The sequence below is a fragment of the Natrix helvetica genome, assembly GCF_964273705.1.
Source record: "Natrix helvetica genome assembly, chromosome: 3".
In the NCBI taxonomy this organism is placed as follows: domain Eukaryota; kingdom Metazoa; phylum Chordata; class Lepidosauria; order Squamata; family Natricidae; genus Natrix; species Natrix helvetica.
Window position 1 is genome coordinate 176,581,144 of NC_138549.1, and position 14,554 is coordinate 176,595,697.

The 14,554-nt window shown below is 46.7% G+C and overlaps 1 protein-coding gene across 1 annotated transcript in view; it reads left to right on the forward strand.

Annotated features, from left to right (window-relative positions):
- DNMT3B (DNA methyltransferase 3 beta) overlaps positions 1–12,917 on the forward strand; it is a gene marked incomplete at its 5' end in the record, with an annotated part of 31,997 nt that extends 19,080 nt beyond the window's left edge. Inside the window, 7 exons of the mRNA XM_081948138.1 lie at positions 520–665; positions 3,319–3,409; positions 3,524–3,672; positions 5,701–5,786; positions 8,500–8,569; positions 9,763–9,881; positions 12,370–12,917. Of these exons, the coding sequence (XP_081804264.1) occupies positions 520–665; positions 3,319–3,409; positions 3,524–3,672; positions 5,701–5,786; positions 8,500–8,569; positions 9,763–9,881; positions 12,370–12,511 (803 nt within the window). The 3' untranslated portion in view covers positions 12,512–12,917. The remainder of the gene's footprint in view (positions 1–519; positions 666–3,318; positions 3,410–3,523; positions 3,673–5,700; positions 5,787–8,499; positions 8,570–9,762; positions 9,882–12,369) is intronic.
- Between the last annotated feature and the right edge of the window lie 1,637 nt (positions 12,918–14,554).

Here is a 14,554-nt window from a genome sequence, read left to right on the forward strand (position 1 = left end):
CTGACGATCAAAGTCAACGGCGGAGACAGATTCACTTAGCAACCGCGTGACTAACTTAACCACTGCAGGGATTCGCTTAGCAAAAAAGGGGCAAGAAGGGATGCAAAATGGGGCAGAAATTCATTTAACAGCCATCTCGCTTAGCAATGTAAATGCTGGGCTCAATTGTGGTCGTAAACCGAGGACTAGCTGTGCACTTATGTACTGGAAAAAGTACACAAGTGACACAAAAGTACACAAACACTTGTTTTATAAGCACAAATATTGTTTTATAAGCACAAATATTATTGTTTTATAAGCACAAATATGATTGTTTTATAAGCACAGATATGATTGTTTTATAAGCACAAATATGATTGTTTTATAAGCACAAATATTACAGGGTGTCCATTTGAAATGGGAGGGTTGCACATCCTTTTTCCCCAGCGACACAAGGTGGATTTTTCCCGGGCTGCCTGCTCCTCACCCACCCCTCCCAAAAGGATCCTCTTCCCATCCCTGACCTTTCTGCTTTCCTAGGTTACCTGGTTCTGCGGGATCTGGGCATCCAGGTGGACAAATACATCGCTTCGGAGATCTGCGAGGACTCCATCTCGGTGGGGACCGTGCGCCACGAAGGGAACATCCGATACGTGCATGACGTCCGGAACATCACCAAGAGACACGTAAGGAATCCGGCGTTCGGGAGGGAAATGCCTCAAGGCAGGCCATTTATTGGAGGGTTAGTGGTGGGAGTCAAAAGAGGCAGCAGCCTAGCATCCCTTTCCAAAGCCAGCCCAGCAGGCTTTGATGTCTTTGGGGATTCTCAGCCATGCAGGCCCTGGTTGTCCCAAAGGTGCTTTTTTCTTTTCTTTTTAAATAGATTTTTATTGTGTCCCCCCCCCCCCCAATCTATAAATCTATAACAACATTCAATCATCACGTTAACATTGCTGTGTCATCGTATCTTATATCGCTTCTATATTTATATACATTCACAGTTCTATACATTTCTCTATTGCTTTTGGCTAAATTAACTTCATTTCTGTCATGCAACCATTTATACCAATTACCCCAAATTTCATAGCATTCGGACTCCTCCTTGTCCTTTAATCTTAATGTTAATTCGCCCATTTCTGCACAACCTAGAATTTTCCGAATCACTAATTCATCCGGGGGAATATTAGTCGTTGCGCAGGGGCCATGCTAATCTTCTCTCTGTATTGTTCCAATTTTAGTATATGTGCTGCCAAAGCGAGAACTCCAAAAGGTGCTTTTTTTCAAGAGGCAGCTGGACTTCCTGGCTCTTTCTTCCTGAAGAGGTTTCGCCTCTCATCCGAGAAGCTTCTTCAGTTCTCTGTTTATACTCCTTGCAGACAGCTGGTCATTTGCTTCCTTCTAGAGCAGGAGAGTCAACCTCAAGGCCTGGGGTGTGTGTGTCTGTCTGTGCGCTTAGTGGTGATATCTAATAACACCCCACCCACCCCAATCGGTTCTGTGGGCGTGGCTTGGTGGGAGGGGGGTCATGTGACTGGGTGGGCATGGCCAACTCCCCCCCCCCCACCACTTTCAGCAACTTTTTAAACTTTTTAAAGCATTTGGGTGAACCGGTAAGGAAAACATGCTTTAAAAAGCGGGAAAAAGCTTCTGCCAATCGCACGGCTCACAGCTGCTTTTTTTTTTTTTACTATCGGTTCATAGAACCAAAGGCAATCATCCCTACTGGTTCGGCCAAATCGGGCCAAACCGGGAGGATTTCACCCCTGGGCCCTGGAAACAGTGAAGGACCAGCCCACGGTGCCTCTGCCAGTGAAAATGGAGCTTGGGAGCATCCCTCCCAAGGTCCATTTTCGCTGGCAGAGATTTGCAGGAGGACGTTGCAGCCGAAAACGGAACTCGGGAGCCTGTCTTCACTGGTAGAGCACCCGGACAACCCCCCCCCCCATGTGCCCACAATACGAGTGATGTCAAGCTGTCAATGCCCACCCTGGCCACGTCCATCCCGGGCTCCCCGAGGTCAAACAACCCCTGAAGCTATTTGTCTGAAACGGTATAGGGTTTCCTGCCTAGGCAGGGGGTTGGACTAGAAGACCTCCAAGGTCCCTTCCAACTCTACTATTGTATTGTATTGTATTGATGCGGCCCTCAATGGAATCGAGTTTGACACCCCTTTTAGAGGATTGTTGAAAGACTTGAAACATTCCTCCAAGCGGACTCGACGACCCTCTAAAAAGGATGCAAAGGACCAGCTTTGTCTGCAAGGAGTATCCATCCTTCCCTTCCCCACCATCCAGTCAGAGCGGAAGAAGCTTCTGGGATGAGAAGCAAAACGTCTTCAAAAGAAAAAAAACAGGAAGTCCAGTTGCCTCTTGGGGGGGGAAAAAAAGCACCTTTGAGACAAGCAGACTAAGTCAAATCATTCTTTTTTAAAAACACACAAAAAAATATTGAACAGGTTTTTTTAAAAAAGAAAAAAATATGCATTTTTGCAAGGTAGAGATAAACATGTATAAATGGAAAGAAGGATTGTGAATTAAGGACTGTATATAATAGTATTATATGTATATAGACAAAGAGAAACGGAAATAAGGGGGGAGAAGTGCATTTACAATGGAGGTACACCGAGGTGGAAATGTTGTACAGAAGGAAATTGCAAAAAGTCAAATCATTTTTGTTTTCCCTGGAACTTTAATTCTGAGGACGCTTATTTGCACTGATGACGTTACCTAGTTTGAGTAATGAAACGTCTGCGAGAAAAACCAAGCCCTGATTTTCTTGCAGACTTTTCATCACCCAACAAGGGAATATCATCAGTGACAGAGGAACAGGTGGAGGAGGAGGAGGAAAAAAATTGTTGCTCTTGATGCTCTCTAAGCTGGGTGGTTTTCTCATAGACGTTTTGTGACCCAACTAGGTAACATCATCAGTACTAGGGGAGAATGGATAAGGGAGAAGGAGGAGAACTCTGGTGTCTTCATTGCTCTCAGAGTTTGCTTATTTCCTCACAGTCATTTCACGACAAACCTGCAGCACGCAGTTTCATGTGACTGTATCCTATGACTGTTTTTGACATAACCTGGAACTGCCTTCCAGTTTTCCGCAAAAAAACAGCCCCTATCGAACCCGTGGTTCGCATAGCAATGTCACGTTGGCCTAACGACGGCCCCAAAACACAGGTCATAACATTAGGTCGTCTGTACGGGCGACCCAATTTAGAGCCCAAAGACTTACGACCGTGATAACGTAAGCTCAGTTACCTTTCTAACACGAGGACTAGTTCCTTTTAAAAAGAAGGAAGCAGGGACGGGGGCCGCGCTGTAACGAGGGTCTCCCTTGCAGATTGACAAGTGGGGTCCCTTCGATTTGGTGATTGGCGGAAGCCCCTGCAATGATCTGTCCATGGTAAACCCCGCCAGAAAAGGTTTGTATGGTAAGCGGAGGGATTTGAAATCCGTTTTTGGGGGGGGGGGCTTGGATCGGATTCCGGGGCACCGAGCTCTTCTTTTAACCCCCCCACCCCTTCCTTGACCCTTCTGGCCAACAGAAGGGACCGGCCGGCTCTTCTTTGAGTTCTACCACCTCCTGAATTACACCCGTCCCAAAGTTGGAGAAGACCGTCCCTTCTTCTGGCTCTTCGAAAACGTGGTCTCCATGCGGGTCAACGACAAAAGGGATATCTGCCGATTCCTGGAGGTAAAAAACGGCCCTGGGTGGGCCAGAGACCAAGAAAATGGGGGGGGGGGCTTTGGGGGGCTGCCGTGAAGTTTTTGTCCTTTGCAGCCGGCAGGCGTCCTCCTGAGACGGGAACGTCAGAGGCTGCTTAGTGTAAATCAGGGGTGTCCAAACTTGGAAACTTTAAGACTTGTGGACTTCAACTCCCAGAATTCCCCAGCCAGGCTGGCTGGGGAATTCTGGGAGTTGAAGTCCACAAGTCTTAAAGTTCCCAAGTTTGGACACCCCTGGTGTAAACCAGGGTTAGCTGGGCAATTTTGGGAGCTGTGGTCCAGGCGGCTTAGGAGAGGGCAAATAAGAATAGAATAGAAATTAGAATAGAAATTAGAATAGAAATAAGAATAGAATAGAAATTATAGAATAGAATAGAAAGAATAGAACAGAATAGAAATAAGAATAGAATAGAAATTATAGAAAAGAATAGAATAGAAATTAGAATAGAATAGAAAGAATAGTATAGAAAGAATAGAAATTAGAATAGAATGGAATAGAAATAAGAACAGAATAGAAATAAGAATAGAAATAAGAATAGAATAGAAATTATAGAACAGAATAGAACAGAAATAAGAACAGAATAGAAATAAGAATAGAAATAAGAATAGAATAGAAATTATAGAAAAGAATAGAATAGAAATTAGAATAGAATAGAAAGAATAGTATAGAAAGAATAGAAATTAGAACAGAATGGAATAGAAATAAGAACAGAATAGAAATAAGAATAGAATAGAAATTATAGAACAGAATAGAACAGAAATAAGAACAGAATAGAAATTATAGAAAAGAATAGAACAGAAATAAGAACAGAATAGAAATAAGAATAGAATAGAAATTATAGAAAAGAATAAATAGAAATAAGAACAGAATAGAAATAAGAATAGAAATAAGAATAGAATAGAAATTATAGAAAAGAATAGAACAGAAATAAGAACAGAATAGAAATAAGAATAGAATAGAAATTATAGAAAAGAATAAATAGAAATAAGAACAGAGTAGAAATAAGAATAGAATAGAAATTATAGAAAAGAATAGAATAGAAATAAGAATAAAATAGAAATTATAGAATAGGATGGGAATAGAAAAAATAGAAAATACAATAGAGCTGGAAGGGAGCTTGGAGGTCTTCTAGACCAACCCTCTGCTCAAGCAGGAGACCCTCAGACCATTTCAGACCAGTAGCTATCCAGTCTCTTCTTGAAAGTCTCCAGCATTGGAGCACCCACAATTTATGGATGCAAACCATTCCTCTGGTTAATTGTCCTCACTGTTAGGAAGTTTCTCCTTAATTTCAGGTTGCTTCTCTCTTTGATTAGTTTCCACCTGTTGCTTCTTCTCTTCCCTTCTGGTGCTTTGGAGAACAGGTGGACCCCTCCCTCTTCTTTGGGGCAGCCTCTCAAATACTGGAGGACTCCTATCACGTCTCCTCTAATCCTTCTTTTCTCTGGACTGGCCAAATCCTGCAACTGTCCTTCGTATATCTTTTGTCTCCAGGCCTTTAATCCTCCTTGTTGCTCTTCTCTGCACTTTCTCCAAAGTCTCAACATCCTTTGTAATGTGGTGACCAAAACTGGATGCAGGATTTCAGGTGTGGCCTTACTAAAGCTTTACAAAGCAGTTCTAATCCTTCACCTGATTTTGATTCTATGCCTCTGTTTTATGCAACCAAGGATTGTATTGGCTTTTTTGGCTGCCGCCACACACAGCTGGCTCCTGTTTAAGGGATCGTCCACTAAGACTCCAAGATCCCCCTCACAGTGACTGCTTTTGAGCCAGGTTTCGCCTAATCTGTCCTGGTACCTTTGATTTTCCCCTGCCCAGGTGTAAAACCTGCCTTTGCTCCACCTTAAATTTCATTTTGCAGAGAGGAGGAGGAGGAGGAGGAGGACTGTGGGGTCCTTGGTACTCTCTGAGCCGAATAGTTTTCTTGCAGACCTTTCATGACCCAACTAGGTAACCTCATCAGTGCTAAACCGCCCTTTCTTTTCTCTCCAGTGCAATCCGGTGATGATCGATGCAGTCAAAGTATCTGCTGCGCACAGAGCCAGATATTTTTGGGGCAACCTGCCAGGAATGAACAGGTAAGAGAGAAGTGGACGCGAACGAGCCCTTGGCCTGCCAAAGAAGTTACAGGGTGAAGAAACTCCCTGTCAGGCGTGCCTCCCTTCAAAATCCCAAGAAAGGAAACCCCCAACTCCATGTTTGTTGAGAAGAGGCACTTTTACTGAGTTTGAAATGATAGCAACGAAAGAAAAGCGAGATCTGAAGCAAAAGGCGCTAACCCAAAATGGTGTCATGTGGGGGGCATCTTCAGGTGCTTTTGCCCATCTGGTATTCCAGGACGGTTGACCTTACGACCATTCAGCTGTGTAGTAGACCATGAGAACAATCCTCCCTTTTTGTTCACACAGGCTGCCTCCTCCAGCACACTTCCCCTCCCAAAAGCCAATCTTCTCCCCTCCCTGTTACTATGGCAGTCCAAATAGCAAGAAAGCAAGCAAGCATCAAAGAGGCTGACATTCGGCCCTCCTGCAGTAGAGGTGTTAGCCCTGAAAAAAACACACACCACAAAATAGACATCATAGAAACAAAAGAAACAACCGAAAATACAGGGGCATTTACATTAGTCACGTCAAGGCTTCCTGATTTGCAACTCCTGTCACCCATAGCAGATTGGAAAGGCTGGGGTGTACGTTGTACAAGCAGTCCTCGACTTACGACCAAAATATGAGCCCTAAGTTTATGTTGCTCGGCAAAACTTTTTGTTGTGAGTTTTGCCCCCATTTTATGACTTTTCTCACCACCGTTGTTAATTGACTCACTGAAGTTGTTTAGTTTGTGAGATGGTTGCTAAGCGAATCCAGATTCCCCAGTTTCTTGGCTTGTCAGAACGACGCAAAAGGGGAATCCCCTGGATGTTGCAACCCATCCTATGTCCATGCTTCCGAATTTGGATCGGGTGACCCCAGGAGGCAGCAGTGGTCCTAAAGTGTGAAAAGCGGTCCTTTTTTTCACTGCCGTTTTAAGTTTGAACGGCCACTAAACAAGCGGTTGTAAGTCGAGGATTACCTGTACACTTGTGAATTGGAGAGCGAGAGAGCAGGGACCCTTTCAGGGAAGACTGTGCCCACCTGGGAAAAGGAGGAGGATTTGCACACTCACAAAATGGCTCCTAAGCTGGGCATGATGTCTTTTTTACTACTTCCCCCAGGCAGCAGTGGGTGCGTGTGTGTGTGTTCCTTTGTCGTTTTTGTGTATGGAAACATCTTTCAGTGTTCCCCCCTCCCATGTAATAGACTCTCCCCCTTCTGTTTCCCTCTTTGTCTCTCTCTCCTCTTTCTCTCCCTCTGTCTTCCTCTCCCTCCCTCCCTCTCCTCCCCTCTTTCTCTCCCTCTGTGTGTCTCCACCTCTTTCTTCTCTCTTTCTCTCCCTCTCTGTCTTCCTTTCTTTCCCTCTCTCTCCTCACTTTCTGTCTGTCTCCCTCCCACTCTCTCCCTCTCTGCTTCTCCTCTCTCCCTCTCTGTTCTCCCTCTCTCTCTGTCTCCCTCCCCCTTCTCTCTTTCTCTCCATCTCCTTTCTCCCTCTCTGTCTCCCTCCCTCCCTCTCCTCCCCTCTTTCTCTCCCTCTCTGTCTCCCTCCCACTCTCCCTCTACGCCCCTCTCCTCTCCCCACTCTCTTTCTCTCCCTCTGTTTCTCCTCTCTCTCTTTGTCTCTCTCCCTCTCCTCCCCTCTTTCTCTCCCTGTCTCTCTCCCACTCTCTCCTTCTACGTCTTCCTTCCTCTCTTTCTCTCTTCCCCCCCTCTCTTTCTCTCCCTCTCTCCTTCTGTGCTTTCTCATTGCATGTGTATTTTTGACGTGATTTCCCGGGGAGCGTTCCCTGCACCCTACAAAGCGAGGTGGGAAGTAGATTTCTCAGTGGTTTACCCACCCACACATCCACCCACGCAAGAATGTCTGTGAGATTTTTTGAAATACAGATGTGCTGTTAGTCTGCGTTTGTGTGCTTGAAAGGAGGGATGTGTGTGGGGAGGAAGAAGGGGACAGGGGGGAGGAGGAGGAGGACAAGGAGGAGAAGCTTAGAGAGGGCGAAAGATTGCCCAATCCTCCTCCTCCAACCCTCCGCCTTTCTACCGCTAATGACATTACCTAGTTGGATCATGAAACGTCTGCAAGAAAAGAAAGCTCAGAGAGCATCAAAGACCCCACTGTGAATCACAGAGTCTCGTAAACCTTTTCTCTATGATTAAAAGCTAGAACAAGTGATAGAAAGAAGAGAAGGGGGAATATTTGAATTGAATATCAGAGTTGGAAGGGACCTTGGAGGTCTTCTAGTCCAGCCCCCTGCCTAGGCAGGAAACCCTATACCATGTCAGACAAACGGCTATCCATTTGTGTATCCATATTAGTGTATACCAGGGGTGTCTGGGAGTTGAAGTCCACAAGTCTTAAAGTTCCCAAGTTTGGACACCCCTGGTGTATACACTTTATAACAATACAAGTAATAACAAGATATAACATTGAATAATTGAATAATGATGGACCATAACCTAATATAAGCATTTATTGTTATTATTATTGTTATTGTTATTATTGTTATTATCATTAATAATAATATATACATAATTTGATTGAATGTAATAATTACAATTAATTTTATTAGCTTTATTTGTATCAGAATGTGTGACACCTCGGTGCCACACTATCCACCCATTGATTTGATTTATATATATATATATATATCAATATATAATTTAAAAACGTGAACATAAATCAAGACATCTTTCCTCTTCCCAGGCCCATGGTGCCCTCCAAGGGGGACAAGCTGGAGCTTCAGGATTGCTTGGAGTACAGTCGGAGGGCGAAGGTAACCCCGATTGTCCCCCCATTATTCTTGCCTGGGATAAAGGAGGGTGCGGAAGGTTTCCCGTCCGTGCATGCCAGCTGCCTCCGGATGTCGGGATTGCAAAGTGTGTGTGTGTGTGTTGGCCCCCCCTTTTTTTCTGGCCCAGGGTCCTCGGTCACCCTGATGCCCAAAGGGGGAAAGTAAGAGGCAGCCCTATACTTACAACGGTTACAAGGACCGTCCCAGGTGGCCGCAAAGAAAAATCAGCAGGCACCCCACCCCCCCCCAATTAGGAATGCTACCTGCGCTGACAATGCTCCCATTGTTTACCTGTCACTCAGAAACCACCGTGACGAGCTTTTGTGTGTGTGTTTTTTTCATTCGAGAGGGCAGCGATGGCGAACCTTTTTTGGCTCGTGTGCCATAAGTGGGGGGAGCGCAGGGGGGGGCATGTGCAGGTATGCCGCACCCATAATGCAATGCGCGACCCCACCCAGTGCACATGCGCGCACTAGAGGCGCGACCCCCCCATTTTATGCATGCTTTTTTCACCCTCCCCAGGCTCCAGAGCCTTTATAGGAGCCTGGGGAAGGTGAAAAGAGCCCCCCTCGCTCCCCCTGGAAGCCCTCTGGAGGCTTCAGGGACCTTCAGGACGCTTCCCTGAAGCCTCCGGAGCAGTCAAAACGAACCTCTGAGCAAACTGGAAGTCCCGAACTTCCGGTTTGCCCGTAGAGCTGGTTTTTTGCGCTCCGGAGGCTTCAGGGAAGCTCCTGAAGCCTCCGGAGGACCTCGGGGAGGGGGGGGCTCTTTTCGCCCTCCCCATGCTCCCATAAAGCCTCTGGAGCCTGGGGAGGGAGAAAAATGGCTTTAAAAAGGGGTGAACTCTGACAAATGGCTCCGCGTGCCACACAGGTTCGCCATCTCTGCGATAGGGCATTTATAATCTTAATAGATTTATAAATCTATTGGGAAATCTTTGCTAAATAGAATTAACATCACCAGGGCTGGATGCCATTTGCCATCATTTGCATTTTTTAAAGAAAGAAAGTTGTCAATGCTTACGTTGCCCCACATAAATAAAATTTCAAATGCAAAAAAAAAAGGGGGGGGGAAAGGAATGCTACCTGTGCCGACATCCTTGGTCGCTCGGGAACCTCTGACCTCCCCCCCCCCCCCCCGGAATGGCCGTCTTCATCTCCGCTTTCCTTCCGCAGATGAAGAAAATACGGACCATCACGACAAAGACCAACTCCATCCGGCAGGGGAAGGGGCAGACCCTGCCCGTCTCCATGAACGGGAAGGACGATGATTTGTGGTGCACCGAGTTGGAAAAGTGAGGAGTGGGCAGGGTGAGGGAGCCCCCCGTGATGGGGAGGAGGGAGGGAGGAAGTGGTGGGAAAACACGTCAGTCCTGGAAGGGCTCCCATAGGGAAGACTCTATGGCAGCTTTACGAGAGCTTCAACTCCCAGAATTCCCCACTCGGCATGCTTTAAGATGGGAGGACTTCAACTCCCAGAATTCCCCACTCGGCATGCTTTAAGATGGGAGGACTTCAACTCCCAGAATTCCCCAGCCAGGGTGTGCTTAATGACAGCAGTGTTTGTTTTATGACCACTGCATTCACTTAACAACCTTGCACAAAATGTTTGGAAAATCAGGTCCTCCTTGGTGATCTTCACAACTCTCACGACGGACATTGCTGGCTCAATGACCGTCATAAGTCAAGTCGCGTCTGTGCCTTGTACTTGGCAAAGAGAATGAATCGATTATTCTGCATTTATTCTACAAGTTGGAGACTCCCAAGAGTTTTCCCCAACCCGTTGCTCAGATAGATTGGTGTTCACACGTTCTCATACAGACCCAGGTTTGAAGAGACGCTCATTGCCATTTTCTGATCGTTTTCTAGTCTTGCAAAACTTCCTTCGGCTCTTGTTTCCCTCTTTCATGTTCTTGAGATGTTTGGGAATCTCCTCGGCATTTTCTTCTTGGTGTTGTTTTACAGCCTGCAGAGGGGTAACCCATTTCTCTGTGACTGTGAGTAATGCTCTCATTTCCCAGCATGAAATGTCAAAAAAGCAGACATCCCCTTGAAATGTAACACAACCCTAAAATTCTGGGGTCCTTGGGGCTCTCTAAGCTGGGTGATTTTCTTGCAGACGTTTCATGACCCAACTAGGTAACACTATCAGTGCTGAAATGGGGGGAGTTTGTAGGGAGGAGGAGGAGGAAGACTGTGGGGTCCTCGGTGCTCTCTGAGCTGGGTGGTTTTCCTACAGACATTTCATGACCCTACTACGTAACATCATCAGTGCTGCGTTGCCTGTTAGTATTACAATACAATACAATACAATAGTACAGTTGGAAGGGACCTTGGAGGTCCTCTAGCCCAACCCCCTGCCTAGGCAGGAATCCCTATACTGGTTTCAGACAAATGTTTATCCAGCATCTTCTTAAAGACTTCCAGTGTTGGGGCATTCACAACTTCTGGAGGCAACTTCTGTTCCACTGATTCATTGTTCTCACTGTCAGGAAGTTGGTGGGAAACGTCTTGGTACCATGTTTCCCCCCAAAATAAGACAGGATCTTATTTTCTTTGGACGCCTGAAATAAACTCTTGGCCTTATTTTTGGGGAGGTCTTATTATTTTTGAGGTGCAGTTCCTCACTTGGGTTGTTGTTTACTTTTAGCTTGTTTGGTAGCTCTTGATTGGGGTGTTGTAAGTTACAACCGTGTTAAAAACAGTGACTTATGACTATTTTTCACACTCATGACCGTTGATTAAAGGCAATCTTGGGAATTTGTTATAGGCAATTATAGGCACTAGTAATTACAGATAGTCTTCGACTTACAACGGTTTGTTTAGTGACCATAACGGCAATGAAAAAAGTGAGTGATGACCATTTTTCACACTTAACGACCGTCGCAGCATCCCAGAGTCACGTGATCCCTTTTGCGATCACCTGACAAGCCAAGTTTAAGCCAGATTCACTTAACAACCATGTTCCTAACTTTAGCAACCACATTGATTCACTTAACAACTCTTCCAAGAAAGGTCGTAAAACAGCGTCCAGCTCACTAAACCCTTCCCAGCCGGTTTCGGACAAGCGACGTCAATGAGAGAAGCCGGATTCTCTTTTTAATGAGTGCATGATTCACTTAATGACTGCAGTGATGTAACAACCGTGATGTCAGGATCCCAATCAGCATCCAAAAGGAAATCAGAGTCTGAGGCAAAGTATCCCTCAAACTTCCAATTGATGAAAAGAGCCATGTTGGCCCATCTGGGGAAACCCGAATCTGAAATCTTCCCGGTTTTTCCCCGCCAGTTGAAAGCTCAAGATCTTTCCCCCCACCCCCACCAGTCCATCCCATGGTCCAATCTCCCACTGCCACGCTGGCAGCTTCCACCCATCCAGTACCGGTCAGGTGCAGAGACAAAGGATGACCTTGGCTTTCTAGAAAGGAATGTTGTTATGGCTGCTTATCATCTAACTCCCTACAATCCCCCCTCCCGTTTTCCCACCATAGAAAATGCCTAGTAGAAGAATGGAAAGTGTGGCAGGCCAAAGACCCACAAGAAAAGATGGCTGCAGGCCTGACACGTGTGGGAAGAAGAGGGGAAAATTGGGCACGATTCATTTAATGACTGCCTTGTTTAGCAATAGAACATTTGGTCGTAAGCCGAGGACCAGCTGTATTCGTCTTTTGGGCCAACTGTGTGGGAGGTCCAAAGAGAGTCCCCCTCTTTGTGGGGAGGGGGGAGTCCCAACTCTCTCCTTGCAGATTGGGCAGAGGGGCTAATGGTCTGTTCTCCCCACAGGATCTTTGGCTTCCCCCTCCACTACACCGACGTGTCCAACATGGGGCGCCTGGCACGCCAGAAGCTGCTTGGGCGGTCGTGGAGTGTCCCCGTCATCCGCCATCTCTTTGCCCCCCTGAAGGATTATTTCTCCTGCGATTAGGCTGCAGGGGGTCCTGTGGTCTCCCGGGTGGAAGGAGAAGAGCCGAGACCCCCCGTAAAGGAGACCTTCTCTGCAGAAAAATTCTTTCCATCCACGACTTTCTTCCATGCTCGCCAGACTTTTTGCGTTCCTGTTGTGCCAAAACAAAAAAAACAAAAACAAAACACCGCAAAACCAACACAGATTTTGGGGGAGCTGCAGAGAGGTACCATTCCCCCCTTGGCGTGTGCGGACGGGGAAACTGAGGCTCCTCGAATGAAGAGTCGTCTTCCCACCGGCCGCGAGCAACAAAGCGAAAACTTGAAAACGGGAAAACTGTAGGATGCAATCCCAAAGTGCCCCGTCTGTCTGTAGCAATGAGCCAGTTTGACTTGGGTTTCTCTCCCGCTGTTCGCACTGTGGGGGGGGGGGGGGGGGGAAGTAGTAGGAAAATTTCTTTTTTTTTCTTTTTCAATTTTTGTTTTAAAGAACGTAAAACTTGGGGGGTGGGGATAGACTTTTGCAGCCATTTTGCAGCCGGATGTGAAAATTCCTAGAGAGGAAAAATTCCTAGAGAGGAATTTTGGGCTAGATGCAAAGCGGGCGATAATCCTACTACACGGAGCCAAAATGGGGGTGGGGTGGGGGTGGGGAGATAAAAAAAACGAACCGTGCCATACGCTGTTTTACTTTTAAAATTACACAATGCCTTAAATGCAGAGAAAAATGCACTGCGGGGTATTTTAGTGCAAAGAACGCTTCTTCGACCCATTTCAATATTCGCTGGGTGTTTCTTATTTTTTTAAAGAGCTTTGCGAAGAGCCTTTGCCACCACTATGGTCTTTCAGAGGCAGGGAAATTCCCAGTGGGCCGAAATCCACCACATCCCCCCCCCTGAAAAAAAAAGACAATCTACAAATGTTTACCATGGTTTAAAAGCTGCTACGAGATTCTCAACCCTGTAGCTGCCTTTCTGTGCTTGGACCCCCCATGGACTTCAATCCTCACCAATGCTGCTGCTATTTTCATCCGTTTGGTTGTTTTCCTTGACTGTCCGTTCTTCAAACCCTGATTTCAATAGACCAGGATAAGGCTTGGATGGGGTGGAAGCCACTCCCGGGGGGTGGGGGGGTGGGATGGGGATAAAGGCACTGGAGACCTTGAAGGGTCTTTCTGCTCGTTCGTTTCCTAATCTGAAACTTTGCGTTCCCACGTTCGCCTCGGCGGGCAGGTAGGTGAGCCTTACTTGATGCTTTACTCCAGACTTCCCGGTGTTTGTATGAACCAAATTTGCAGAGTTGCAGGAGACAAGTTGCAATCCTTCTTGTTCTCTGCAACAAAGACGCCTGCCAAAAAAATCAAGATTATTTTTTTTCTCCAGATGACGCAAACCCTCTTTTGACACACTGGCAGAAACAGGGGTGCCCGTGTTGCTCTTGAACCAACTTCCAACTTGCCATCCGAGATAGGGGGTGGGGGCAGCGGGGGGGGGGGGCTTGGCTTGGATGTCAAGATTGCCAAAGTTCCTCAGGGGACAAGCCTTTGGATTGCAGACGTTCGATCTGTTAAGGAAAGTTTTCTTAAGTCGGCCGCAGAGGAAGTTGGGAATATTGTCCACTGCTCCAGTTTGGTAACATTTTTCCCCTGCGGGCAAACGGGCGCTGTTGGGGTGGGGGGTTATCTCTCTTCCTTGTCAGTATTTGAGGTTGCCAAAGGAATGCCACTTGGCATTATCTGACGACGCAGTTTCTGCGCACTCCAGATGGTGTTGCCCCAATGGGGAGTGTGCAAAAGGCGTCCAGCTCTCGTCAGTTCTGTGCCAAGAGGATTGCCCACGTCTGGCTCTCTGCCCACCACTTTTGCCAGTCTTTCCTTTGCCCAATGCCCGCTGGCAATTCTCCAGCGGCTGCAGGCATCCCAATGGATCCTACTCCGGTAGGAATGACGGGTCTCAGGGACGATCGAGTGCCACTCAAAATGGATGCCAGGAATTTCAGGGCAGAAGGAGAGATTCCTTTCAGTGTGTGTTGTGTCGTGTTCCTGAGCCACTGAAATCCCTGCCCG